At 38.7% G+C, this 27,662-nt stretch overlaps 2 protein-coding genes across 2 annotated transcripts in view; one reads left to right on the forward strand and one right to left on the reverse strand.

The window, feature by feature from the left end:
* Positions 1-27,662, forward strand: part of LOC134218447 (uncharacterized) — a 68,646-nt gene that overhangs the window by 31,911 nt on the left and 9,073 nt on the right. The gene's annotated exons all lie outside the window — the stretch shown is intronic.
* On the reverse strand, positions 18,036-20,093 carry LOC134214700 (uncharacterized). The gene is made up of 3 exons (XM_062694019.1): positions 19,761-20,093; positions 18,791-19,697; positions 18,036-18,575 (listed from the first exon to the last, which is right to left on the reverse strand). Exons 2-3 carry the CDS (start codon positions 19,694-19,696, stop codon positions 18,036-18,038), a joined length of 1,446 nt encoding a protein of 481 aa, XP_062550003.1. The 5' UTR covers position 19,697; positions 19,761-20,093.

Here is a 27,662-nt window from a genome sequence, read left to right on the forward strand (position 1 = left end):
AATGGCAAATACCAGACCTTTTTGGGTGCACTACTGCTTGATTCTTCGTCGGTAAGCTTGTGCGCATAGCCTTTTGCCTGATAATCGAGGATCTGTTGTCTGACATTTGCGTATAAGTTGGGTTTCTTGGCCAAACTTCTCTCAAGGCACGCCAATCGCTTCTCTGCTACGTATCGGTTATCAGGAAACTCAACACAGTCAAACTTCCACAATAAACCTGTCTGAAATCTTCCGGATGCTGTGCGGATGGTAGTTTTCTTGAGGATTTCACGTGATCTCCGATCTTCCTCGGCCTCTACTTGTGGAACTAGAGCGACACCCACGTTTTCGATGGAGAAGAAATCTTTTACTGAATTGTGCAGCTGTTGATCAGTCGTACATGCGCAAATGTGGTGGAGAAGATGTTCGGACGCTACTGCCAGACCCTCAGCTTTACCGTATATGGTCCAACCTAGCCTCGTTTTCGTCGCAACTGGTTCGCTGTACTTTCTTTCCCGTTTTTTCAACGTCAGCAACAGTTTGGCATTGTCGACACCAATCAAGATACGAGGTGCAGCAGTAGAATAGCTGTGCACTGGCAGGCCTTTGAGGTAGTCGAATTTGTCTGCCATCACTTCGTACTGCAAAGACTGTGGAGGAAGATCTAAACTTTCAACGGTTCGCACGTAATCCAATGTTTGCCTGCGATCGCTGCCAACACCTGATATTTGAAGCTGGATATTTTGAGAATTGCTTTCGATCCGTTTGATATTGCTGGTCCACTGCATGCACAAGGGTTCCACTTTGCCTTCAACGCCAAGTTCATCTGCCAAATCCTTTTCAATCAACGTGTGTGATGACCCATCGTCGAGAAATGCCAACGTGTTGATCGACGCACTATTCCCATACAGTGTTACGGGAAGAATCCGAAAGAGCACTGGACACGGAAGCTGACGATGAACGTTCAATGTCGCTGTTGGAGTAGCCCGACTTTTCGTTGACGCTGTGACTGCAGCAGTCGATTGTTGAGGATCTCCGGGATGTAGAAGTTTGTGATGACGTGCGTCGCAGTTGCCAATGCCACAGACCGTGGCTTTGCATGGCCATTTACCGTGAGGAATTAAGCACCGACGACACAAGCTCAATTGCTGAGTGGTCTTCCAACGTTTCTCCAGTGACAATTGCTTGAAACTGTTGCAATCTCTCAACTTGTGTCCATCCTTCTTGCACATTAAACACGGCTTCGGCTGGTATGCTGCAATAACGTTGAATTCATCCTTCTTCACTGCACTATCAGTTTTTAGATCTACTTCTGTAGAATGCGCGTTAACGAACCCTTTTTCTTTTCCCTTAAACTTCTCCAACCGTTTCACCGGCTCTGTATAGAGTGTAACATTGCTGGCTGCAGATACTATCGAATTCATATAAGCGCCGAACGCTCGCAAATCCACCACAGGAATCTGTCGTTGGTATATTGCCCAGTCTAGTTTAATATTGGCGGGAAGCTTGTCCACCAGTTCTTGCAGCAAAGACGGGTTTGATAGGTGAGTAATCATTCCCATACTTTGCAGCTGGCTACAAAGGTTCTGCACAACTAGTCCGAAGCTGATGAGGCTCTCCAATTTGTCCGCTTTTGGCGCCGGCGTTGAGTAGACTTTGCTCATTAGGCACTTCACTATTAGTTCCGGGCGTCCGTACAGTGTCTCCAAGGTGTTCATGATCTGTGGCACAGAAGACGGATGGTATAGATGTCCACGAACTACCTCCTTCGCATTCTCCTTCAAGCAGGGCTGAAGTCTCATAAGATTCTCGTCGTCTGTATACCCACACATACGAGTTGAGTTGTAATAACTGCTTACGAACAACGGCCAATCTGTGGGATCGCCGAAGAATTCAGGTAGCTCCTTGGGTACGACGTGCCTTGCGGCGATTTGATGTGAACTCGGTCCGCACAGCGAGACGATTGGATTGTACACTTGGGAAACTGCCGGTGTGACTACAGGATTTGGAACACTCGGTACACTCGCGACGAATGGGTAGGATGATACACTGGTCGGGAAAGCAGATTGCTGGATATGAGGAGCACTTGCGATGAACGAGTTTGCATCACTTCTTCCACTCGCGACGAAAGAATTCGGAACGCTTAGTCCAAACTGGTGACACGAATTGCTGGCGGAAACTACAGGCACGTTACTTAAAGAGTAGTTAGAAACTTCTGGTTGACTATATGGCAAATAATTTGACGGGTTCCTGTGTAACATTGAACTGGAACTCGATACAGTATTCTGAGGAATATTCTGCTCAGCGAAACTGACCCTAGCTTGAGTCCCTATAGGACAACTATGCGAGATTTGAGCTTGTCTACCTAATTCTAGTAACGGGACATGCAAGTTTGACATACCTGCACGTGTTGTATTACTTAAACTAGTATTTGCTTCTATCGACGGTCTGTTTCTTCCTAAAGCTAGGTTTCGATCGAACTGGCTGGATACACGCTTCATGTTAGATAACTGCTGCTGTAATTCCTGTACCTCTCGCTCTAGAGCTGCTTTAGACCTATGGCCGATGTCCTGTGGAGAAATATTCATGTTCACCGGCGGTTGAACTTGTTGGAAGGCCATCGGAGGGGAGACGTCGTTTGCCGTGCAAATGTTGCTGGTTTGAGCAATCTGCTGCTGACGCACCGGGGTGCCAGAAGTAGTAGGTAGCGAAGCAGGATGAATAGAAACAAGCCGTGCAGAGGTTTGTGTGAAATTGGGCACCAATATTCCCAACGATGCGTTATTCTCACGATCATATGGGCCGATAGCTGCCCCAGATTGATTAGGGATCTCAGATCGCATAGTAGATGTTGGAAGTATACCGCCACCTTCCCCGCCACTCAAGTTGCCAGCGAATGATGCTGTGGGATTCGCTTCAGAGATCGGTGTGGAACCGATGGGGAGCTGATTCGTCCCGGATCCAGTTTCCATGACCAAATTCTGCTGGTTCTCGACCCACTTCTCCACGTCGCTGTTCTTGCTATGAGTGCTGGAATGACTCTTCCGGCTCTTAGCGTCGTTTGATCGTTCTTCCTCCTGTAGCACTTCGTATTTCTTGTTGATGTAACGCTTCGCGATTTCCAATTTCTCTCGCATTATCCTCTTCCTTCTTTCCTTCGCTTCTTCGAACGCCTTGTTCTGGAATGCAGCTTCTTCTTCCGCTTGCTCTGTAAGGAGCTTCTCCTGCAGTGCCTTTTCCTCCTCCAGACGCTGAAGTTCAAGTCTTCTTCGGGCTGAACTGCTACTGGATGCGACCGACCTAGTGGATTCCCTGACGTGTTGGAGTGCACACGTAACACACGCAAAGCTCTGGTCCTTAATGCCTTCATCAACCCGCGCACACGAGAAGTGAAACCACCTCTCACACAGATCGCACTGCACCATCCATTTGTCGGCAACATCTGGGCGATCGCAAAGGGGGCAACGAGCGAGCACTGAACTTTCTTCGTCAGTTAATTGTCTGACAACTCCATGCCTTCTTTCCCCCGTCGTCTTTGATGTTGACATTGCGATCAACGGAAAGCACTCTCCCTTGCAGGTAATAACCTTATAGTTTGTTGTGGAGGATGAGACAGCAGGAACTTTTCGGACACTTGTTAGCAAACTCGCTTTTAAATTTGGAGTATGCTATAAGGTTATTAGTCCTTCCTTTAATCTTTTTAACTGCCTGTCACTGTCCACAACCTTTTAGTTGATTTTATTTTGTAAATCCAATAATCAATAAGTAGAAAATAGATTTTCCAACCAATAATTTATGTTTAGTTTAAGAGAATAGATATTAAACCACGTTTTTACTTTTTAATAACGTTTTTGTGTGGTTTGTTTTGCTTCAATGTTTATCGCCTATCCTCGGTCCTCAATCCAGATAAATGAGTGTATCGAAGGTAGTCTTCGCTTTCAATCAGCGTGGTGGTAGTGCGCACAGTGGGCCGTCTCCCGCACAATAGGACACTTCTCTTTTCTCACTGCTCACTGTAAAAACTGAAAAGTGAGAAGGGAATAATGAGACGTCTTACTTATCACTTTTTTCAGTGAAAAATGAGGAGTGAGAAATAACACGGTAGGTCAAATGTCCTGGGGTCCTGGGGTCCTCCTTAGCCGTGCGGTAAGACGCGCGGCTACAAAGCAAGACCATGCTGAGGGTGGCTGGGTTCGATTCCCGGTGCCGGTCTAGGCAGTTTTCGGATTGGAAATTGTCTCGACTTCCCTGGGCATAAAAGTATCATCGTGCTAGCCTCATGATATACGAATGCAAAAATGGTAACCTGGCTTAGAAACCTGGCAATTAATAACTGTGGAAGTGCTCAATGAACGCTAAGTTGCGAGGCAGCTCTGTCCCAGCGTGAGGATGTAATGGCAATAAGAAGAAGAAGAAGAAGGTCAAATGTCCTATTCGGCCAAAGGATTTATTTTCCCAAATTTCCTATTTCCTATTTCCCAAATTTTACTATTCGGCATAATTACATATTCGGCCAAATGTCAATTTCGGCCAAATGACCATTTCGGCCAAATGACTATCGGCAAGTTTGGTTTGTTCGGCTTTGTGGCATTCGACCAAATGGCGTTCGGCCGAATGGGTGTCGGCCAAACATCCTTTCCCCGTCGACAAATCGTGCTAGTAGCCTCGTCGGTCATTACCACAACCCATCCACGAGCAAATCTGTGCAGTCTTCGCAGCAAGATCCATCGACAAAACCGTCAATAACAGCCGAGAATCCAGCGAGATACGCCATCCGTCGGGCATACTGCAACTATCGAAGCAGCAATCGAAGCTATCAAACCTATTGACAAATCCGGCAATCGACGTCTACGGTAGAGAATCCTTCGAGTTTCGTTATAGGCCAGCACGCACCGTCATTCGTCGGCCCACCTCCCCTTCATACCGTGAGTAAGCTAGATCTAAGGCAGGGTATCCAGTTCCCAGTAAACCACATATCGTATATGAAATGATAAATTGTATCGCATATATTGCTATTTTCTTTCACATTCGTATATGACTGCTTATATAGATGGCTAAAATATGAATATTATTGTATATGATACCAGTGTAAGCAATATTTACGATTGCGTTTATGGAAGTCATAAACCTATATAAACAATATCAGTTTTATCGGATCAAATCGGAAATATCGTTTATGTATACAAATATTGTCATGCAAATCATATACCGATGTGCGTTGTACGTATATAGCTTCCACCTTCTGCGCGTTGAGCACTGAGCCACTGAACCTTACCGATTGAATTAATTTCAAAATTACTTACTTCATTCCATCCGATCTGTCAAAATCCCGATTATTGTCGGTGTACTTTTTCACTACCAACCAGTATCGCTCAATATCTGCACTAACAATTTATCGAAAACTAAAATGTAATTAAGTTGTAAACACAGTTCGAGAGTAAACACGATGAAAGGCTGATGTTGACATTTCATAATCGTTTATACGTGGGTTGAATCGTTTGGAATGATGCGCAATCGTTATTATGTACGAACATTATCAGGATAATCATACGTTGTTATCATATACGATTCAAGCCACATTTGTACGCACAACAACAAGGGATCCGAATCGTATCAATGTAGTTCATATCGTACACTGAAGCTCTTTTCAATAATAAATCGCCATCTAGATTATGATTGTCAAAATTTTCCTGCTTTTCAAGAGTTGCTGAGTAGCGTAAGGGTAGAGCATCAGCCTTTAGTTCCAGAGGTCAAATGTTCGAGACAGGGTTGTTACCATTTATTTTTCCAAATATTCACTAAGTCGTATAAATGTTCATGGAAACTCTAGAAAGTCGTTATTTAGCCCGTATATGGCCTCCACTTTAGTAGGTATATAGCGATTCGGTGCATTATATACATAATATCTTATGTGTATATGATGACCTATATCAATAGCAATAGGTATAAAAATGTTGACTGGGTTAGCCTTGGGAACAAGGGCGTAATATTGCCAATCCGGAGATGGCGAGTCCGAATCTCTGTCCGATCCAGGATGTTTTCGGTTTGGAAACATTCTCGACACCCTGGAAAGAGTGTATTCATTGTACTTTGCCACACAAGATACATACTCATGCAATGGCGAGCATGGAAAAAAATCCAATTAATAACTGAGGGAATGCCAATATAATACTGAGTTGAAAAGCAGGCCAAGTTCCAGTTGGAATGTAGAGCCAAAGTAGAAGAAGAAGTCAGATCTAAACTAATCGCCAAACTGCCGACCTCCTTATTACCGACATCGACCCTGGGACTCGAGGCCTTAAAAAAGGCCAAGCGTTGGCTATAGACTAGTAGTAGACACCTTGGTTGATCCGATAGACCAAATGAAAGACAAATACTCGGAGAATATAATTGTGAGAATTCCGCGGCGGGAGATATCATGGAAGTCATGGTAGATTCGGTAGACCATTTGATTCAATCTCCAGGACAATTTGGAGATCTTAAAACATCTTACGTGCTTGGATTTGAGACGCAAATGAAATACAAAACTCGAAGGTTTGGGTTGATACTGCGGCTTGGAACGTCATGGAAGTCGTGGTTGATTCGTGTTTGATTCAAATTCTGGAACATTTCGGAGAACCTAAAACATTATATGGTCGGTGTGGTTGGTGTGATTTGGCAGAACCCCGGCCATATGGTAGTTTGTTATCACACATGTTCCCTATATCGTTCACATTCAATTTAACAAGTTCAACAAAAACTCGATCGTTAGTTTGTAAAAATGATTTAGTAGAATAACAAAACCAACAATTATCATTCCGAAAACTTTTCGGCTCCGCTGGTCCGATTTTCACCATTCTCCGCCTCATCATTTGTGGCCAGTTCGATTTTCCTACCGGCGCGCGGTATGCTCGCAAGTAGGGAAGGGCTGACAGTTCGCCCTATTCTTTTTCTCACTCTCGCTTTGACGTCATTGTTTCCAAGAAGAAAAGCATAATGCCTTTATGGAATGGAAATTGGGTACAATAACGAACTTCGACCGGGCGGTTTCTAGTGCTTTGAAGTTGGATATCGTCATCTGCATATTTCGGAAAAAGAGCAGATTAGAAATCGGAACCGTTCCGATCAAAGGTTAATTTATCAGAATATAAATTTGATACTGAAATATTTGTTCGCATGTTGAGGATTTTTTTTCTTACGAACTGTAAGAAGGTTAGATGAATGTGTAACCACCGGAGCTAATGTAGGTGGGCGTGGAAAAGCTCCAAGGCATTAGAGAAGATTAATGGAGAAAAGCTTATTTTTCATTTTAGATTGGGGTATTCGGAATGAGGAGAACGCGACCTAAACTCTTCGACACGAGTTTCTCATTGGGAGGATGTTCGTGTGAATTTGGTTTTGAGTGTTGGCGTCGATATACGACTCTTCATTAGTTTGAAGTTAAGGATTCTTTTCAAATGTCGTAAATTCATCTCAAATGCCAAACTTTTAAATTTTAAAATGCGATTGCCACTGTTTTGCGCTGATTTGAGACTTCGAAAAATATTCTTGATTCAAATGCATTATAATTGTTCAGGTTTACTTCGCCACAATATACGCATAAATTATTTCTGCATACATATTAATTAAATCTAATTTTGCATCCAAATATAAATCATGCCACAGGGCGACATTGGCTGAAAACAATCTTTTAATTATAAGAGAAGAGCACAATCGTGCATCTTGTAGCAACCGGCAAACCAACGCCAAGGTACTCTCATTTCATCCCAGTCAAGGACAGCAATGTTGATTTTAATCACATTCATAAATTTTGCACCTCTGCTCATAACTTCACAGCGTACTATCTACTAGTCTTCATCTACGTATATACTTTGGAGCTCATGCACATTCATTCACTCGCCAAGACGTCGTCCACGGTGGGAAAGCAAGAAAATCTTTGAGCTTATGTTTCTTCAAATTCTACTTTAAGAACCGCCATACTTCAACAAAGCACTCGCCTTGCATGGTAACTCCATTGGGGATACAGAAGCCAGAACCCGGTATTAATGGTTCTCGTTCGGCTTGGCTTAGCTTGTCTTGCCTTGAATAACAGAGCCATCATCTTTCGTCGTCTTTTGTATCATAGCACCAGAGAAAACGTTGACGACGACGACGACAACGACGGTCTGCTACAAGAATACAATTTAATGCTTAGTCAAGAAGCAACCAGCAAGCAACGCTGTGAAGCCACAAAAGCTCGATGATGTGCGAAACACCAATTGTAATCTGAGTTAACCAGCTACAACTCTGATGAGCCGCGTAGTTAAGACTTTATAATTAAACCATTCACAGCTAATAATGCAAACTTTTGTCCTATAATGAAATAAACGACATCAGGAGAAACGTAGCAATTTTGGGGGAAGTTTCTAAGAATATGTCTTCAATTGACAAACACATTGAACTGATGGAACTATCAGATAAAAGAATTATTTTTATCAGCCAGTGCTTAGGAAAATCATAATTCTTTGAAGCTATTTCAAAATATTTAACTTGATATAATTCGCCCTTTATATCCAAATAAATAAGCATTTCATGTAACAGCTCGCATAAGCCTCATGCCACATTTTTTCGCGGAAATATAACAAAATTTACGCAACAGCTTTGTATCGAAGTCATGTCTTCCAGCTTTCTCCCGCTTTCCGTACCAGTAGATATATGTGTTGAGTTTTCCATAAAGCTAAACTAGGTCAAAATTGAAACGCTGCTGCTTGTTGATAACCATCGCCCGCATTTCCGCGAACATCCCCAAGGAAAACGTTCACAAGGATATTGTACATACGAAAGGAACCGCGCCGCGTTGAAAATGTGTCGCATTTTATGGCTTTGCTACCCGCCCAGTCGTATATTTCAATGTCCCAGCCATCGTACCTAGTCGTTTTTCGTCAATGAACCATGAAAGCCACAATGTTTTCCTGAGAATAGGAGTAACCATTAAAGGAGACTACGTTTTATCAAACTCACCAGCGCACATTGGCGATAGGGAACCCGGAAACCGTGAATTTCTATCGGGTGGGAGGCTCAAATGATCCATAAATCCGAGCCATGGCTACAGACCAGGCAAACGATTTCCGTATGGTTTTGCGCTGTAGCTTTCACCTCTTTTCTTGACTTGTTGTCTGGCGGAAGTGCCGAAGTTGAGTGTGGTTTAATAGTTTGCGCAAATATGTTATGGTCGATGTTCCTTCAATTTCGAAATATGCACATTGTAATTAAGTTTTATTTTGGTAATAATAGTTTGAAATTAGTTTTCACAATTTTCATAATTTTACTCGTGACTTCACTCGGGAAAATATTCTATAATCCGTCGGATATTAAAATAAACAGAATGAATTACCCACAGTTAGGGGAGAACGGTCCAAAATGCACCCCTGGGGCAAAATGGCCTCACTCATATAATCTGCCGTAGTACATTTATGAACGAATATTATCATTACAATTCATAATTAGTTATCCATCATTGAGCTCCATTGGAAAAAAAATAGCAAAATCCCTTCATATTTACTCAAATTTAACGATTTGCTATTCTTCCACCACATTCGTAAGATTGTAGTTCAATCCATTTAGAAAAAACAAACAACCATGCGTTCACCATTATTTTGCATGCAATTGAGTCATTTTAAACCACCATTCGGGCGTTTCCCAAGCAACCAATTGTTCGGATATTGCTTAAAAGCCGAACTGTGAAGTTCACATCTGGTTCAATACAGGTTCTATGAAACTTTTGTGCTGTTTAAGAGTATACTATAGAGACAAACAGAACCTGATTCTAAATAAAGTTCCATTGCGAGCTGTAAAGAACTGCAAAGTGCGAACTAAGTTTTTGACTATCATTGATTTCAACTTTATAGTTCTTCGTAAGTTACTGCGGAATTTGTTATGAACTTTCCATTCAAAGTTCAATCGAAGTTTTAATTGTTCCATTAATCAGCGCGTAAAGCTACGACAAAGTTAGATCGAACCTATTGGAGACCCAAAAGTACAAAACAGAATGTAATAGGTACCGTAATCCGGGGGAACATTGATCAGCGGGGTAACATTGATCAGTTGAACCATTTTCAAAAGATGAATAAAGTATTACTTTCTGTTATTACGATTACTTATTATGAGTTAGGTATTTTAATCTTGACTAAATTTGCTACCGAATAATATAATCTCCACTAGAATTTGCATTTAATTTTTGCCATAGTTTGAAAAATAAAATCAACATCATTTTGTTAACTCACAGTAAGCTGCCAAGAAAGCACTCAAAACAAGCATAATAACAAAAAAATTGAGATCGTACCTACAATTGGGTGATAAGTAATCTTATTTTCTTTGTTTATCCATATTTTTTGTTTCAAAATTTTGATTTTATTGTTGAAAACCAGATAATTCACCTAGCGGTCATGATGCCTTGCTCGAAACAATCAATACGCTTCGCCTCAGTATAAGGATTTCAAAAGTAATTGTTTACCTTAAGGCGTTTACAAACGCTTGCTTTATAGACGTAACAAAGTGAAATGATTGATGATCAAAGTTACCCCAAATTGGAAATTCGAAAACTAGACAAAACAGATTTTTAAAACAATTTTATAATTATCAAATAATCAAGAACAATAGCCTCAAACGTTCTACACGTAGCAGTACTCGTTTTAAAAATATGAAAAAGCAATCATTTAATTTACGGAGGAAATATTTACAAAACATTGAAAAATTGATCAATGATACCCCGGATTACGGTACTTTGGATCGACTTTAAAGTGTCGTACAAGTTTATTTGGAAGAAACTAGAGAAACGTCAATATTTTTGTTCTCATTTTTATCACAATTTTAAAATGGATTTCTCGAAATCAATTAAAAAAAGGGGGTTATTTTCAGCTGGATGACACACAGCTATGCTTTTGGTCCCAGCATAAAATTCACGCTATTATTTTGCTTTGGGCGTAATTTTCTGAAACAATATTGTTACCAAATATTCAAATTTGTTTTGCACCGTACTATCCCTGTTGAGATTAATGTCGGTCTTATTACAATTAAATTGAAAATCAAACCCATTTTTCACGGCACGGAATACGTGGTACATAACGATAATAGTAATAAATTCATTCAAATCGCTTATCACAACAAATACTCCATCACAGAAAATTAGTCCTGAAATGATGTTTTTGTTTACTAATTTTGAATTGTCAGTGGGGCCCACCGTGCGCTAACCCCAGAGATGTTAGCCACCATTTTTTCCCATTGGAGAGATAGGCGATGACAGTAGGGTGGTTATTTTACTATCATCGTAGAAAACTCTTAGCTAAATGGGAATCCGAAAACAAAGCTGCTGTGGTACAAGGTAATATAAAGAGTTCGGTTATCTATATATGCAGCGATTCCACGGGAAAAGAATAGAGTTGAAAAAAAGTTGTCCAATTTTGCTCAAAATCGCTTGAAATGATCTTCATCGAAAATAATTAGACCCGTATTTTTTTATTTTTTTATTAGGGTGACCATGTTCGATATAGGGTTACCAGAAAAATCGCTATTTTTCGAAATTTTTTATTTTTAAAAAATCATAACTTTTGAACCACTGGATCGATTTGCAATATTTTTTATGGATAGAAAGCTTATTACTTCTAGTTCTTACTAAAAATTTTGGTTTTTGTATTGGTGTACTAATATTTGCTAAAATGGTCAAAATATTCGTTTTTTAAGATTTTTTAAATGTTGGACCACAACGACTATATATTTTTATATTTTTTTATGAAAATTCAAATATTTTTACATAACATATCGAAAAATTAGAAATGTTCATCGAGCCGTTTTTGAGTTACATTTTTTTGAAAATTTCAAGTTTTCTGCCCATACACACATGGAATGAACGTTCAGCGATTCCACGGAAAAAGAATAGAGTTGAAAAAAAAAGTTGTCCAATTTTGCACAAAATCGCTTGGTATGTTCTTCATCGAAAATAATTAGACCCGTATTTTTTATTTTTTTATTAGGGTTACCATGTTCGATATAGGGTTACCAGAAAAATCGCTATTTTTCGATTTTTTTTTATTTTAAAACTTTTGAACCACTGTATCGATTTGCAATGTTTTTTATGGATAGAAAGCTTATTACTTCTAGTTTTACTGGGTCTGAGAGTCTGAGAGAATCTTAGCTCTGCTATATTGAGGAATGGTAGCTCAAATCTCAAAGCTTTAGACTACAAGCAATGGTTTTCTCTGATTACCTTCAATTAAAACTCAGCATTTAATTTGATTATTTTTATTTTCATAATTCATCAAAAAAATATTACATAGCAAAATTCTTACAATTTAACACACTTTTCTTCATCTGAAAACGAAAACCGTTTCACGATAATGTAATTTTCATTTTGTGGCTTAAAGTAATGAAACGATTGTGTCCCAGAGATTTGTTTTACACGAGTATAACGGTTCTTTATTTTCTTTTCCATTGCATTGTAATCTTTTTCCGAGAAAACTCGTAATATATTTTGGAATCTACTTTAGAAACAGCCCAAGAGTAAAGTTCGTATGCAGTTGTAATATGATGGCTTTGTAAACTTGCTTTTGAAGCGTTTCGCTTTAGAACACCTCCTAAAGCGTCACAAGGCCCTTTTCCATGGCAAGTGGCAAAAAAATTCCACTCTTCTTTAAGACCGAAGTCTTTGTACATGTGGCACAAATTGATTATTTTTGTATTGACTGCCTGATCCATTAGAAAAAAATGGATATTTTTCAGGTAAGGTAGCTTTTTTTTTAATTAAATTCACACAATTTGTTATAAACAGCCGAACGGCAACATGGTTATGTTTAGTAAATTCTGCGATTGCTATGAAGCTTGTAAACTTTAAATTTTGTGCTTCATCCTTATAATATATGGCAAAAGGATGGATTGTGCATTGAGCGTTTGCCCAATGAAAACCTTGTATAGCGTCCTGAATAACAAAAGAGTAATGAGAAGTCAGCAATTATAATTGAATCAGTTGCTTCCAAATTAATTTTAAGTTGTTTTAAGTAGTTTCCTTGTTGCTCTGCAATTAAATTATGCGGAGATAATTCGCTTAATTTTTCTAAAAATGTTTCCACATACTCTTCTGCATCCATTCGCATTGAATTTAAATGACAACGATCTGTTTGCTTCCATTGTTTAAATTCTAAGGAATCGACATTTTCAAGAAAATTCATCAGGTCATTCTCCAGTGTTTGCGTACCCGGGCAATGATCACAGGTTTTCAACCAACATTTCTCTGTAGGATTTTCAAAAAGTATTTTAAAAAACAAGTCATGATACGTTTTTAAATGGTTATGGATAAGTTTCTTGTCCTTAAGGGTTTTAAACATTAATTTAACATTCTGATGATAAATGCATACGCAGACAGTATGCGTTCCACTTGAACCAGCTAGAATACAATTTTTTGGGCGGCTGCTGGAAAACATTGAAAATCCAATTTTAAAAGTAAAATATTGCTCTTTGAAAATTGAATAAATTTCACGAAGGTTACATAAAAGTAACCTGCGCTGTACATGCACTTTTTCTCCTGCCATATTTTCAATAACGAAATCCCTTTTCCCAGGACATGCTCTGCTTATCTCGTCACTATTATAAAAGTCCCTAACTACAGTTAGAGTATCATCGCTCAAAGACAACATATTTACTCTGGTCTCCGGTGTGCTCATAAAACCTTTTTCAATCTGTAATTTCTTTGCATCGTTGAGCAGTTCGTTGCGAAACACCGAATTCTTGCATCATTTTGTATGCAGTCCAGGATTTGGGAAGGAAGTTAGAATCCTATATCGATCGTTTCTGTCAGATATTTCATCAAATTTTGCCTTCATTTGTTGAAGAATTTCCTGACCGTCTCCGGGTTTCTGGGCACCAGCGCTACCAATTGATTCAGCACTCGTTGATTCCAAAGAAAACAAAGATTCTGAAAACAAGATGGAAAAATAACTATTAGGAGCATGTTTCTTAATATAATGTAATACATATTGTATTCGATTATTCTATTTTGTTGCATGATAGGCAACTGCTCTACAAATTGAGCTACTAGGTCGGATTAGGTAAGCTTATACGGAACTGATGTTTTTTCAATTTTCTGAATAATCGAGTACAACTAGTATAACGTAGCAAATCATGATGTCTGAATGAACAAAAAGAAGAGATTATTCTACTTACCAACACTAGGAAAACGTCAATTTCCGATGATCCAGCGGCATTGGGATCGATTATTTCGAAACCACCATTATTGATGTTTGCTGGTGCGGCGAAATTGTTCACTCTAGATGGTCCCGCCACGGCGAAATTATTGGTGTCTGATGGTCCGGCAACGGCGAGATCATCAAGTTTCGATGGTTCAGAAACGGTGAGTTCTTGATTTTCACATTCTATATTACCTGCACTTGGAGCTGCTGGCTCGTTTCCTTTCTTGATAATGCGATAAAGTCGGCAATAGCAGGTATTACAAATGTGGGAACAGCTTTTATCCAATTTTATTCTCCTTTCCGCTGCATAATCATACAGTTTAGGAGTAAGTTTCCTGTAACAATTACTCCAAACATGGCAATTTGAGCATTCGTGCTTCATTGTATTAAACGTTTCTTCAGTAAGGCAACTGGACAATTTCACTGATTTTCTTGACTGACATATACTTTATATTATAGACCACTTTAAATAGTCCCTTTGGGTATCATTTAGGTAGAGTGAACAAGGAAAAGGAGACAGATGAATCATAATCAAAAAAGAAAATACAATGAATTACCTGCATCAAAAATATTGAAAACATATAAACAAAGCAGGTAACCTATTGTATGGATTGCTGAAAACCAACCTTTTTGAAAAACGACATATTGCTTTGCCGATTTTGGAGAATGAAGTCATCAATAACAACACCAGACTATTCCGATTGAATTATTTTCAACTATTGCGATTCGTAAATTCTTCTAATAAACGAGACCAAACAAACACTCTTGAATAACATTTTCATACTTTTGATTTAATTTGAGCTATTTGAAATAGTGGAGAATAACGTTCATTCCATGTGTGTATGGGCAGAAAACATGAAATTTTCAAAAAAATGTAACTTAAAAACGGCTCGATGAACATTTCTAATTTTTTGATATGTTATGTAAAAATATTTAAATTTTCATAAAAAATATAAAAATATATAGTCGTTGTGGTCCAACATTTAAAAAATCTTAAAAAACGAATATTTTGACCATTTTAGCAAATTTGAGTACACCAATACACCAAACCAAAAATTTTAGTAAGAACTAGAAGTAATAAGCTTTCTATCCATAAAAAAATATTGCAAATCGATCCAGTGGTTCAAAAGTTATGATTTTTTTAAAATAAAAAAATTCGAAAAATAGCGATTTTTCTGGTAACCCTATATCGAACATGGTCACCCTAATAAAAAAAAAAAAACAGGTCTAATTATTTTTGATGAAGAACATACCAAGCGATTTTGGGCAAAATTGGACAACTTTTTTTTTTCAACTCTATTCTTTTCCCGTGGAATCGCTGTATGTATATATATATGTATGTTAATTTGTTGCTTTCTAGCAAACCAACAACCTACTTCATCTAGAAATGTAAATTCCGATGAAGTTGATAAAAATCTTCCCTGCGAACCATTTCCTTTTGAAGAATACGAAATCGAAGATGCCGATAGCGATATTGAAGATCTTTTTGAAAACGTCGACGATTCATCCGATGATTCATATTCATCCTTTGGAAACGATGTATTGGAAGGAATGGATTTGAATGAATGTCTCAGGTACTGGGCTCTCAAAACTAATCAGCCACACGAATCCATAAATTTGATTATGGAAATAATAAGGAAAAAAACCAACGGACAAAAGTTGCCCCGTTCCGCAAGAACTTTATTGAGAACTTTTTCTTGATTGATGACTTGTGAGGGAAGTCAGATTTTTTCTTTTTTTTGGAAAAGATGTTTAATTTTGATACACATAGTTAAGTTTGCCATCTTAGGGTGTTTTTAAGAGATATTGCGAAAAAAGATTCGGCTGCCGGTGGGACTTACACCCACACTATTCCATTTAGTACACGGACGTATTAGCAATAATACAACAGCTGCCCTTGCGAGAAGTTGTTCCATAACCAGCTAATAACGATGGGATATCAGTCAATTCCCCGTATCTATCGAATCTGCTTTGGCAACATTTCACACCCTGTTGTATTGAGAACATCTCGAAAGGCAACTTCAGAGATAATCAACATCGCTGGAGGACAATTTTGGTACAATGGTATCAAACAATGCCTAAGTGAAATTTTCAGGTGAAAGATAAACATTTTATCTTTGCATCAAGTACATAATTTTTGTTTCACAGCTCTACTGGACAGTCACTGAACATCTCGATCAACATAAATATTGACGGACTTCCACTTTATAAAAGCAGCAAATTACAATTTTGGCCTATCTTATTCAACATTTCGGAAATGCCAGAAATTGCACCGATGTCAATTGCTATTTTTTACGGCAAAACCAAGCCAAGTAGCCTGGATGATTTCCTGAAACTCTTGGTCGAAGATCTAATCGATGTTCTAAGTAATGGTGTATCAATTAACAACTACAAAATCAACGTTGCACTTAGATGTTTTATTTGCGATTCACCCGCACGTGCGTTTTTAAAAGGTTTGATTCGTATCACTGAGCTTTCTTAATCACGAGTATATCATATAATTTTAGGTGTTGCAAGTTTCAACTCAAAAAACGGATGCCTTAAGTGCGAAGGTGAAGGTGAATATTCACATGAATCACGAACTGTTGTATTCACTTCGATCAATAGTACAAAACGAACAGATCAAAAGTTCCGGCAAAAGGCATACAACCATCATCAAAAGGCTATAACACCGTTGCTTGAAGTCCCTAATCTAGATCTGATCGAAGACATAATCGTCGGGGATCGATTGCATTTAATTGACCTTGGTGTTATGAAACGTTTGCTTCTTGGATGGAGAGACGGAACCTTAGGTTACGAGACAAAATTATCAACCCAACAAACTGTTGAAATATCGCAGATGTTGAATGGTATACACCTGCCGTCAGAAATCCACCGTAAATTACGTGGGTTAGACCATTTATCATTTTGGAAAGGGTCTGAATTCAGTAGTTTTTTGCCTTATGCCAGTATAGTAGTACTCAAGGAATTTCTCCCAACTGACAATTATCAACACTTTTTACTTCTGTTCTGTTCTGTCACAATGTTGTCCACAAATAATTATAAGTCAAACTGACACGTTGCTAGAAAAATGTTGGATAAATTTGTCTTACAATACATGGAATTGTATGGTGAACAATTTTTGAACAGCAATGTGCACAATCTCCATTATATTGTAGATGAAGTTGAACGATTCGGACCCTTATCTACGATTTCAGCGTATCCCTTTGAAAACGCACTGCAACGGATTAAGCACCTTCTACGAAGTGGATGGAAAAGTCTAGAGCAAGCGGTTAATAGGCTGTCGGAGATTAATTCTGAGGAGTATTATACCACCCAGAAAGCTAGAACGCGGCTGCCGAACTGTCCGTGTGTAAAAACCTGCGGAAGCAAAAAAGTTATTCACGTGAAGGAAGATTTTTTCTTAAGTGACTCCGACAAAAACGCGTGGTTTCTCACAAATGAAAATCATATAGTACGCTTTGATCAGGTTTCGGAATCTCCTGACCTGAAAATCAACGGAAAGGTTTTAACATCGAAAACTGTTTTTTTACATATCCCATAGTTTCATCTTTTCTGTATATATATCTTGGAAGTAAACGTAACTTGTGTAGTGTTAATTCAACTTTCAGCTGTTGTGATATTAAGTGCAAATTAGTAGCCATTGAGTATCGAGATAACTACGTATTTATTCCATTGATACACACATTAACTAAATGAAACAATATGTATTAATACCAGCCAATGTAATTTAATTCAAATTAAAACATAAAATAAATGTAACTTGAATCCATTTCGTAGTAAAACATCTGATCGAATAAGAATTATTAATATTATTACATGTTGTAATTGATATGGTTTATATGGTCTCGTTTCTACATATCACTCACTAAAATCGTTTGGTCCACTCGTGTCGGAACGGATATCGGTACAATCCAATGCATCTGATGAATCAATGGCCGATTCATCAAGCTCTTCCAATTCAGGCTTACTGTGATTATTGTCACAATCATCCACGTAATTGTCACAATCATTCAATGGATTTGGTAGAGGTTCGTCCGAACCGCCATCATGTTCATGTTTCAATTGATGTACAGCTTCCTTCCGTTGCTTTACTCTTCTCACGTGTCTAGTTCCTCGGCGCATACCGGTAGCGGTCAAACGTTTGAGTGAGTTCTTGAGCTTCCGCATGAAAAAGTTGGCCAGCTTCAGTTGGGTAACAATTTCAGAATCGTCACTCCCTAGCTGTTGAAATAACTGTAGAATATTCCGGTTCGGCATTATAGCTATGTTTGGCCCCTTTCGGCTAGCTCCTGTCCAGGTACACTTAGTTTGAAACTCTTTGCTGAAAAGCATGTCGAGTACACCTAGCATACGGTTATCCGCACAGTCACCGCTTACGTTTAGTCGCAACCATTTAATCTGAAAAGAAGTTAAAAATTATACATAAACCTAAGCAATTACGTGTTCACTAAATGCGTTACCAATGCCAGGGAGTTTAACAATACCACAGACAAAACCCTTGGAACATTAGGCAATCAATTCCATCGGCACCTGTTGGTAACTCTGACTGTTTTGTCCGTTTGTCTGTGATAATACTTTTGTTACAAGAGTAGTGAATTTTGTCTAACACTTACCATTGATGATTTGTAATCGTCGTCAGTCAGTTTGTTCTCCAAATCAGACAACTGTTGTTCGTGTTCAATAGGATCAAATCGGAACAACGGTTGCTCCTCAATGTCCGTCACTTGGCAACCAAATCTCCGTATAGCGTTCAAAATGTATTCATTTTGTGTGGAGATACTCGCTGTTCGTTTCTCCAGTAGATCCAATCGATTATTGATTTGATGAAGCAGCTTTATAATTTCGCTCAGATTGTCCTCTCTTGGATTATCCGGTTGAGTGATCGTCGGTACAGCATGGTACGCCACATACTGGACAGATTGGACATTGTCTTCGGAGTTTACCGCAACTACAGTTGGTACGGCTGAATCAGTCCCAGGAGGGAAGGACTGCTGAACGATTTGAACTTTCTCTGGAATCATTGACTCGGGAACAGGAACAAATCGTGTAGATGACGGAGCCAGTGTTGTTGTTTTAGGAGGAATTTTGTTCTCAAAACTTTCTCTTACCTCAACAACGATAGGGGTGGCTGCAGGTGTTACTTGTGTTATTTGCGAGCTAGGTGTATTTTCAAGAACTAACATGTTTTGAAAGTCTTCGGGTTCCTGACGTTTGTTGATTTTGCGTCGTGCTAGCTGACCAACGTCGGAGGATGATTCTCCGGACAATTCACCCAGCAAGCGTTTAGCTTCCGTCAAAGATGACATAGGGTTTCTTTTCACTGTACATTTAAACTTCAACCATGATTTTTTTGGCAAGCTGTTTTCGTCACGGAGAAGCTTTTCTTGTTCTAGCACACTCTTTACGTTAGGCCAGAGCACGATTTGTCCACTTCTTGAGCTGCGCAGCCATTTATCCGGCACGACAGAAAGTTCCTTGCACCCTCGCGAATTGCGAGTTTCTACGATGACAAATGGCATTCTGCGATTAAAAAAATTATTGTCGTTAAGAATATCCATTGCAATGTACGTTTTGATTACAAACCTTGACGATTTTCTGGAGTAAAACAGCTCAAATGTTAAATTAAACCACAATTTAAACAATTTATGCGGAACGAACAGGCAAACACACAAATTTGCAAAGCAAAACAAATTGAAATGTCAAACGAAGTTCACAGGTAGATCCGCAAGAACTAATAAAGTTCGGTTAAGGTTTTAAATGAACTCGTTGGAGACTTTAAAGTTCTGTGGAAGTTCCAGGGGCAATTGATTCAAGCATTTAGAGAAGAATTCAACACTTTGAACAAAATCAACCATTTCTCACTTCGTCAATATGGTGCTGTGGTATTGGTCCCAGTTGCAACGCAGAGGATGTGAATTCAAGACTCGTGGTAGATATATACAATTATATTAAATACAAACTAATAAAACTAATTACAATTTATGTACAGCTGCAACACACACCACATTGAATTATGAACGTATGTAACAAATGACAAGTTGTCATATTCATGTCATATTCAAATTCATTCAAAGTTGTTTTTAAAGCTGAATAGCTTTCTTTACAGTTCTTTAAGCCAACTTCTTTAGAACTTTCAAGTTTTCATTGGGTTCTTATAAGATGCTGTTGGACGCTTAAACATAGTTAATGAACTTGACAGTTCGGTTAATTACTTAAAAATTCAGCTGCATAGAATTCTCTTCACGATTATTCATGTGGCTGATTAAGCCTAATAAAACCCTATTATTCGAACTTTTGGTTGCTTGGGTTTGCCCCAGGCCTATTTTTGATTTTTTTTTTAATTGCGTTAGAAAGTCATGAAAACTTTATTGTTTTGAATAGGAGATCATTGTGAAATGTAGCTGGGATTGTAAATTTTGCACCTATACGTTGAAATGCTTGGGTTTTGTTTATATGGGCGAAAACATCGAAAAAGTTTAAGGGGTGCATTTTGGACCGTTCTCCCCTACGGGTTTCTGCCAGCATCCAGGCGCTAACGTACTATATGGTCAAGGTGAGGGCACTCACGACGGAGGTGAATCTAAGGGTTAAAGACCTTGGCGAGATCACCGAAGAGCATTATTTGATGGCATTCGTTATTGAACCACGAAATAGACTAATTTTACCGTATGAATACGCATTAGAACTCACTTTTTCAATTCAATCACACTATTTTATGACACTTTGAAAAAGGTCAAACAAAATTTTCGAGTTGATTTTTATGTAGAAAAAAAAATTTGTTCATAGTTCAAAGTAGAGGTGTCTATTTAGTTTGGTATTCTGCACAAAACATCGTGTTTCGATAGCAAATGAATGACAGATGTCAGAATAACAGTATCTGCTTTCTTTCAAAAGATACGTGGAGGTGCTCACAACCGAACCACCTGATTCCCCTAATCTTCCACATAATGTGAATATGCATCTGAGTTTTCAGAACATTGTAAATCAAAGTTTTTTCACAAACGATGAATATTCTTGATCTTGACACGGATTTCATTCCAGGTACACCCTTAATGGTAGGGATATTATTTTGCCCAAACTTCACTGCTTACTAGAAATTTACGATCCAGCTTGTTGAATCCAATATTACGTTGATATTGTCATTTTAAAGGGGTGAACCAATTTGCAACTGCCAAGCGGGAACACCTGCCGTTTCCATACTATTATCTACGAAAAATTCATACAAGAAAACAAAAAAGAGACTTATTTTATAATGTGACGGGCTTACCCGCATCAAGACATCCATTTTCTACAAGTTTTTTTGTTTTTCATCTGTATGTTAAAATCATCAAACTTTAATGTTTACAATGCATACATATGCTAGATAATAACTTAAAGAAAGATTCTGTATGCAGATAACATAAGTTTGTGCTTCCCATAATTTTTAATCGAACCAAATGCTTAAGGGGCCGGGTTTACCCCATCCTCCCCTCCTTCCTTTTTTTATTCATTTGTGTCAAGCGCGGGCTGGCGGCTGTGTTAGCTGACCTAAACAAGCTTCTTTCGTCGGCAAGGCATCTTTAAGCCGACCGTTTCACAATAACGATTCTCTTTCATGCGCAATATGCGATAGTCTTCTTCGCTAGTTAAAAGTTTCTTGTGATAAAAAATGACCTTTTTTTAACTTGTTCCGATAGGTGGCGATTTCACCCTGTTAATCACCGCCCATTTCATCGGAGCACAAATAACAAACATTCAACTGAAAACCCTGAATTTTACAAAATCAAAAACAACCTTGAATAAAAATTATGGAAATATTTTTCCTAATTTCCATTTCATGCAATACACTCATTATGGAAATGAAATGTCTAAAGCCTCATATATATTAAATTATCCAATTACATTCATGATAGAATAAAACACAATAAAGATACATTCCCAAGCTTTGAATTTATGTTGAGATATTGCCAATTGATGCATCCAACTCTTATAAATCAATTCGAAAGCTGCAAACACATAAATCATTTTCATGCTTCATATATCGTTCTATTTCTTAGCAAAGCAAACTTACCACATGAATAAAAACACAAATAAAAACAGGTTCCCCACCGAGACAGAAAAATAATATGACACAGATTTTGCTCAAGTAACTTGTCAACATTTCGCTATTTGTCAACCCTCGTCAAACTCGTCCCATAACTTCACCTACCACCGATTTGCAGACTCTATGAAACATGGATAAAGCACTCCAAATAAATAAACATAACCGTATTATTTTCCCAAGTTCACCATCTCCCGCATACCCAATACAAATTTTGCAGAATTCAAACTCACCCCATTTCACATCGACAGACTGGTGGGGATCGTGTAGCATAAAATCCCACGAGGACAACTGGAAGACGCTGTGTCACTCGATTTCCTCAATCCTCCCAATCGAGTCGTTTTCTGTTTCTTTTCCCATCATTATCACATTATTGTACGAGTCATAATGTTTGCACCACGTGTCGAGTCTAAGATATGAAAAAGATATACCTACTCGACTTTTACTTTTATTTAGAAGATGGACATATTTTGAGTATATTATTAAGGCCACAATCTTAATCACTTTTCTCTGTATTAAATGATGGAACTTTCAAGTAAAAAAAATAATTCATCAATGGTCATCTTACACCTTGATTTGCTATTTAAAACACTTCTTGTTTTTGGAACAAAAACGTGTTTTCATTTCCCGAGAATATTGTGTCCAAGGCACAAACCTTACAACGCGTACGGTACGTGGGGAGCAGCTGTGTACAAACATTGAGCGAAGCCAATCGCAAAGAAGCATAATTTTCCAGCTTCCGATTCTATTCGACTGCAATAACAAATGAAGCTCTGGATGTGCAATATTTTCCCATTGCACTCAAGACTCAAGAGGGTGTCCCACGTATATCCATAATGCAGGCAATCGAATTCTCGTTACAGTCAGGAGCAACTCGCTACGCTGTTCGGAAACGAAACACACAAACTGTGCATTTTCCAATGGCGAATATAAATCTGGCATTATTTACCCGCTTTGGGTGGACGAGAAAATGAAAATGTGTTTTGCTAGAAAAGAAACAATATAAGTCGGAGCGCATTTTGTTGTTCAATGTTGTAGCTTTGGTGGAAATATCTTACATCAGTTCTATATTTCTTTAGTTTCGTATGTACTGTACAAATCCTGACTAAGCGATTAACCTACTTAGCTATCGCGTGAAAAACAATTTATTGTTTCTGAACCACCAACTAGTAGAGATGGGCGTTCCGCTCAGGAGCTGTTCCAAAGATTCGCTTCCTTACATTGAGCTGATGAGCCATGGATCTTTTTTAAAGAAGCCCAGCTCAGCAGCTCACTTTAAATTGATGAAATCATTGTCAAACACGCGCCTAGAGAAACTCCCTCGAGCGTACGCACTCGAGTACGCGCGCTGTTGTATTTTGTACAGCACAAACGAAAATACCACGCTCTCGGTACACAACACAAGCGAGCTTGTATGAGCATTCCAGTCCAGTACCGCGCACGTGTTGATCGTTTATTATTTGCACCTCAAGCACCATCAAGCCAAGCAACAGAAATCATTTCTGCTGCAGAGAGGAATAAGAAACACACAAGCAAAAATAATCTAGCTTGCCGCCTATTTCTTAACCCATACCCACATACTCGGCGCTACGAACGGACACACAAAAGATACCTAGTAGTGCGGTAGCGAACGAACCGTACTAAGCAAAAGATCCGAAGATCCGAACAACTCTCAGTTCCGCTCATGTCGTCGTCCGTCTCGAAATTGCTGTGACATGGAAGCGAGAGCTGCGCCACTAGCTCAGATCCGTGCGACACGGATCTCGATCCGGATCAGTCGCGACCGATTCTAGCGAGCGAACCGTGTGGTTCAAACGAACCGAGCTGGGTGCTGTGTCTTGCACGGAGCGGATCTTTTACTTGCGACGGGTGTACCCGCCAGCATACTGCTACATGTGCACTCGGTTTGTTTGTAGCACCGTGCTCTGTATTTTTTTACTCTCTTGTTTTTATTTCTCTCGCATTTCGGGAACCAATATAGATGAATGGGCTCGCTTGTATGAAAATGTCAACTACGCATGGTTAGAAGGGTTAGAAACGCGCGCAAACAAGACATTGATTTACTGCACCCAGTATGAAGAGAAAACTTATGACACGTGATATGGTTCATATACATATCAGAGACTAGGGACTGAATTATTTAAATTAACGATTTGAGAAACGTTATCAACAAAATGTAACTTAGAATTATGAATAGAAAATAATGTTGAGTTAGTTTTTGTATAGAAATAAATGTGATAGTTCTAAATGAACTCCTAGACTTCAAAACTAGACGGTCAGAAAAAGCGTAATAAATGTTATTAGTTTAAAATTGTCGGTTTTTCAATAGAAATTATTACCTCACTGTAGCCAAACATTTTAAAAATTTCAAAGAAAGGTAAATAGATGAATGATGAACGAATGAATAAATCAATGAATGACATATTTTTTTCAAATTTTTGAACAATAATTAAAATAATAATATTAATAATTATGTTTTATTATATGTAGCATTAAAGAACTGAAGAGCTGATCCAAGGAGCTGACTCTTTTCAATGAACTGAACGGATCAGATCCGCTCACTGCAATGAGCTGTTTTGCCCATCTCTACCAACTAGTGGTGATAATGTACTAATGCCTGAGAAGAAAGTTATTACAGTAATGCATCTCACAGACGTTATCGGATTTTTTACCGAATCCATTTATACTCGGCTCTTTACTTAAGTGGATTAGATTACAACGTCAAGAAACACAAAACTTTTTAAGAGAATTGCTATTTATGTTTAGCTAATTGAAAGTATCCGACCTTGCTCGGGATCGCAAGTAATATTTAGCTGTAGAAATGTCTCATGCAATGGAATTCTAGCGTCAGACTCTCAATCAATTTTAATGCGATCTACTTAATGTGCAGCTCTTCCAATAATTTGTAATTTTTTAGCATTGATTTGAATTTTTCTTTTGTGTGTCTTTATTAAGGATACTTTCAGCAATAGGCAGGCTCGTCTCCGAATTTAAACTTGTTAGTCAGTCTACTTCAAATTAGGTCAAGGTAACTACTATGAAAAATATGTTTGGAAAAGATAAATTATATTTGAAATCTTTTTCCTACACACGATTTTGCCAACATCACAGCATGTTTTTGTTTATGATAGACCGAATTTCAGCAAGCATGATTTTTTTTTTCAGAGATCCAGTAATATTGCTGGGATAAGAAAGACAGTTTTCTGATAAACAGAGCGAAGGATTATAAAATGATCAAAGTCGATATCAAAACACAGAAGAAATTTTAAATTAGGAAACGAAATACGTATCTGCTGATAAAAACGGGAGGCCCCGCTGAATACCATTCGGCTGAAAGCCATTTGGCCGAAGGCCACTAGGTCGAAAGTTGTTTGGCCGAAAGGGTCATAGAGCCGAATAGGCCATTTGGCCGAATACGTCACTTGGCCGGATAGGTCATTTGGCCGGATTGGTCATTTGACCCAATACGTAATTTGTCCGAATAGGTCATTTGGCCGAATAGGTCAATTGGCCGAATAGGTCAATTGGCCGAATAGGTCAATTGGCCGAATAGGTCATTTGACTGAATTGGTCATTTGGTCGAATAGGTCATTTGGCCAAATACGTCATTTAACAGAACATGTCATTTGGCCGAATAGGTCATTTGAAAAGTGAGAAATTAAGTGTAAAAAGTGAGATGTTTCACTTCTCACTACTTATTTCCCACTTCTCACTGTGAAAAGTGATTTGTGCGAAATGCGCTGTGAGTGAGACGTCTTACTATTCCCTTCGCGCTTCTCACAGTTAACAGTGAGAAGTGAGAAATAAGGAGTAAGAGGAGAAACGTTTCACTTCTCACACCTTATTTCTCATTTTTCCCTGTGGAAAGTGAATAGTGAGACATCTTACTACTCACTTCTCACTTCTCACTTATTACATTGGGAAGTGAGAAATGAGAAGTGAGTAGAGAGACGTCTCACTTCTCACTCCCCATTTCTCTCTTCTCACTGTATAAAGTGAGAAGCGCTAAGTGAGTAGTGAGACGTCTTACTCCTCATTTCTCACTTTTCACTGTGGAAAGTCAGTATTGCGAAATGAGAAGTGAGACGTGTCACTAATCACTTCTCACTTCTCACTTTTTACAGTGAGAAATGAGAAATGAGTAGTGAGACGTATCACTTCTCACTCCTCATGTCTTATTTCTCACTGTAAAAGTGAGAAGCACGAAGTTAGTGGTTAGTGAGAAGTGAGACGTCTCACTACTCATTTCTCATTTTTCACTGTGAGAAGTGAGTAGTGAGATATTCGCACAACTCACTTTTTACAGTGAGAAGTGAGAAATAAGTAGTGAGAAATGAGACGTCTCACTGTTCAAATAACCGATTCGGCCAAATGACCTACTCAGCCAAATGATCTGTTTGGCCAAATGTCGTATTCAGCCAAATGTCCTATTCGGACAACTGTCCAGTTCGGCAAAATGACCTATCTGGCCAAATGACTTATTTGGCCAAACAACGACTTTCGGCCAGATGAGTTTCGGCCTAATGGTTTGCTCGATTTAGTGGAATTCGGCCAAATGGGAAGTGAGACGTATAATTTCAACGACCCTTCTCCAATGAGAAGGTACGTCCCGAGCGTCTGTCCACCAGAAAGTACAGTTCAAACAGCGTCTGCCGGGAATCCAGCAGCTGATAAACGGAACGCTGTATCGCGTCAGTACTCAGCATTACCTAAGGTGGCAGCCCCATAACCAGTGCGATGTAGGTAACACGACCCTGGCAAGGTAGTTTACCGATATCGTAAAGATACCAAATATTTTAGTAAAAAAACGGATACTCAGTCTCAATTTAGAAAAACGAGTATGTTATTTACCCAACGTTGCGACACGGGGATTGTGTCTTCCTCAGGGGGAAAAATTTGGTTTGTTGGTACATTTCTTCGGAACTACTGCATTAAAAAATGTTTGTACTCGCCGGCCTAACGTTGGGTAAATAATGTACTCGTTTTACTAAATTAAGACTGAGCAGCCGTTTTTTACTAAAATACAAAAGAAACAGTCGTCACACAAACAGTGATACCAATTATTTCCTTGAAAATTTCATATAATTTCGAAAAGCTCTCTGGAAAAACTAAGAAAAACTTCGAGTTGGAGTTTTTCGTTGAAATAGAATTTTTGAACGGAAAAGGGTCGTTCGGCAGAATGCCACAAGGCTGGAAGTTGTTTGACCGAATATGTCGTTTGACCGAATAGACCATTTGGCAGAAGTCCATCTAGCTTAAAGTTATTTTGGCCGAAAATATCATTTGGTCGAACAGTTCCTTTGGCTGAAAAAAAAACGAGTGAGCCGAAAATGCTCATTGGCCGAAATAGTCGTTTGGCAGAAGGGCCATTTGGCCGCATTGGACGTTCGGCCGAAAGTGTCTTT

Source organism: Armigeres subalbatus, chromosome 2 (genome assembly GCF_024139115.2).
Source record: "Armigeres subalbatus isolate Guangzhou_Male chromosome 2, GZ_Asu_2, whole genome shotgun sequence".
Lineage (NCBI taxonomy): Eukaryota > Metazoa > Arthropoda > Insecta > Diptera > Culicidae > Armigeres > Armigeres subalbatus.

Coding starts and splice junctions, on each gene's coding strand:
- LOC134214700 (XM_062694019.1), bottom strand. CDS start 19,696: ATGCCATTTGTCATCGTAGAAACTCGCAATTCGCGAGGGTGCAAGGAA. Junction 18,576..18,790: donor ACGATTACAAATCATCAATG/GTAAGTGTTAGA, acceptor ACTTCTTTTCAG/ATTAAATGGTTGCGACTAAA.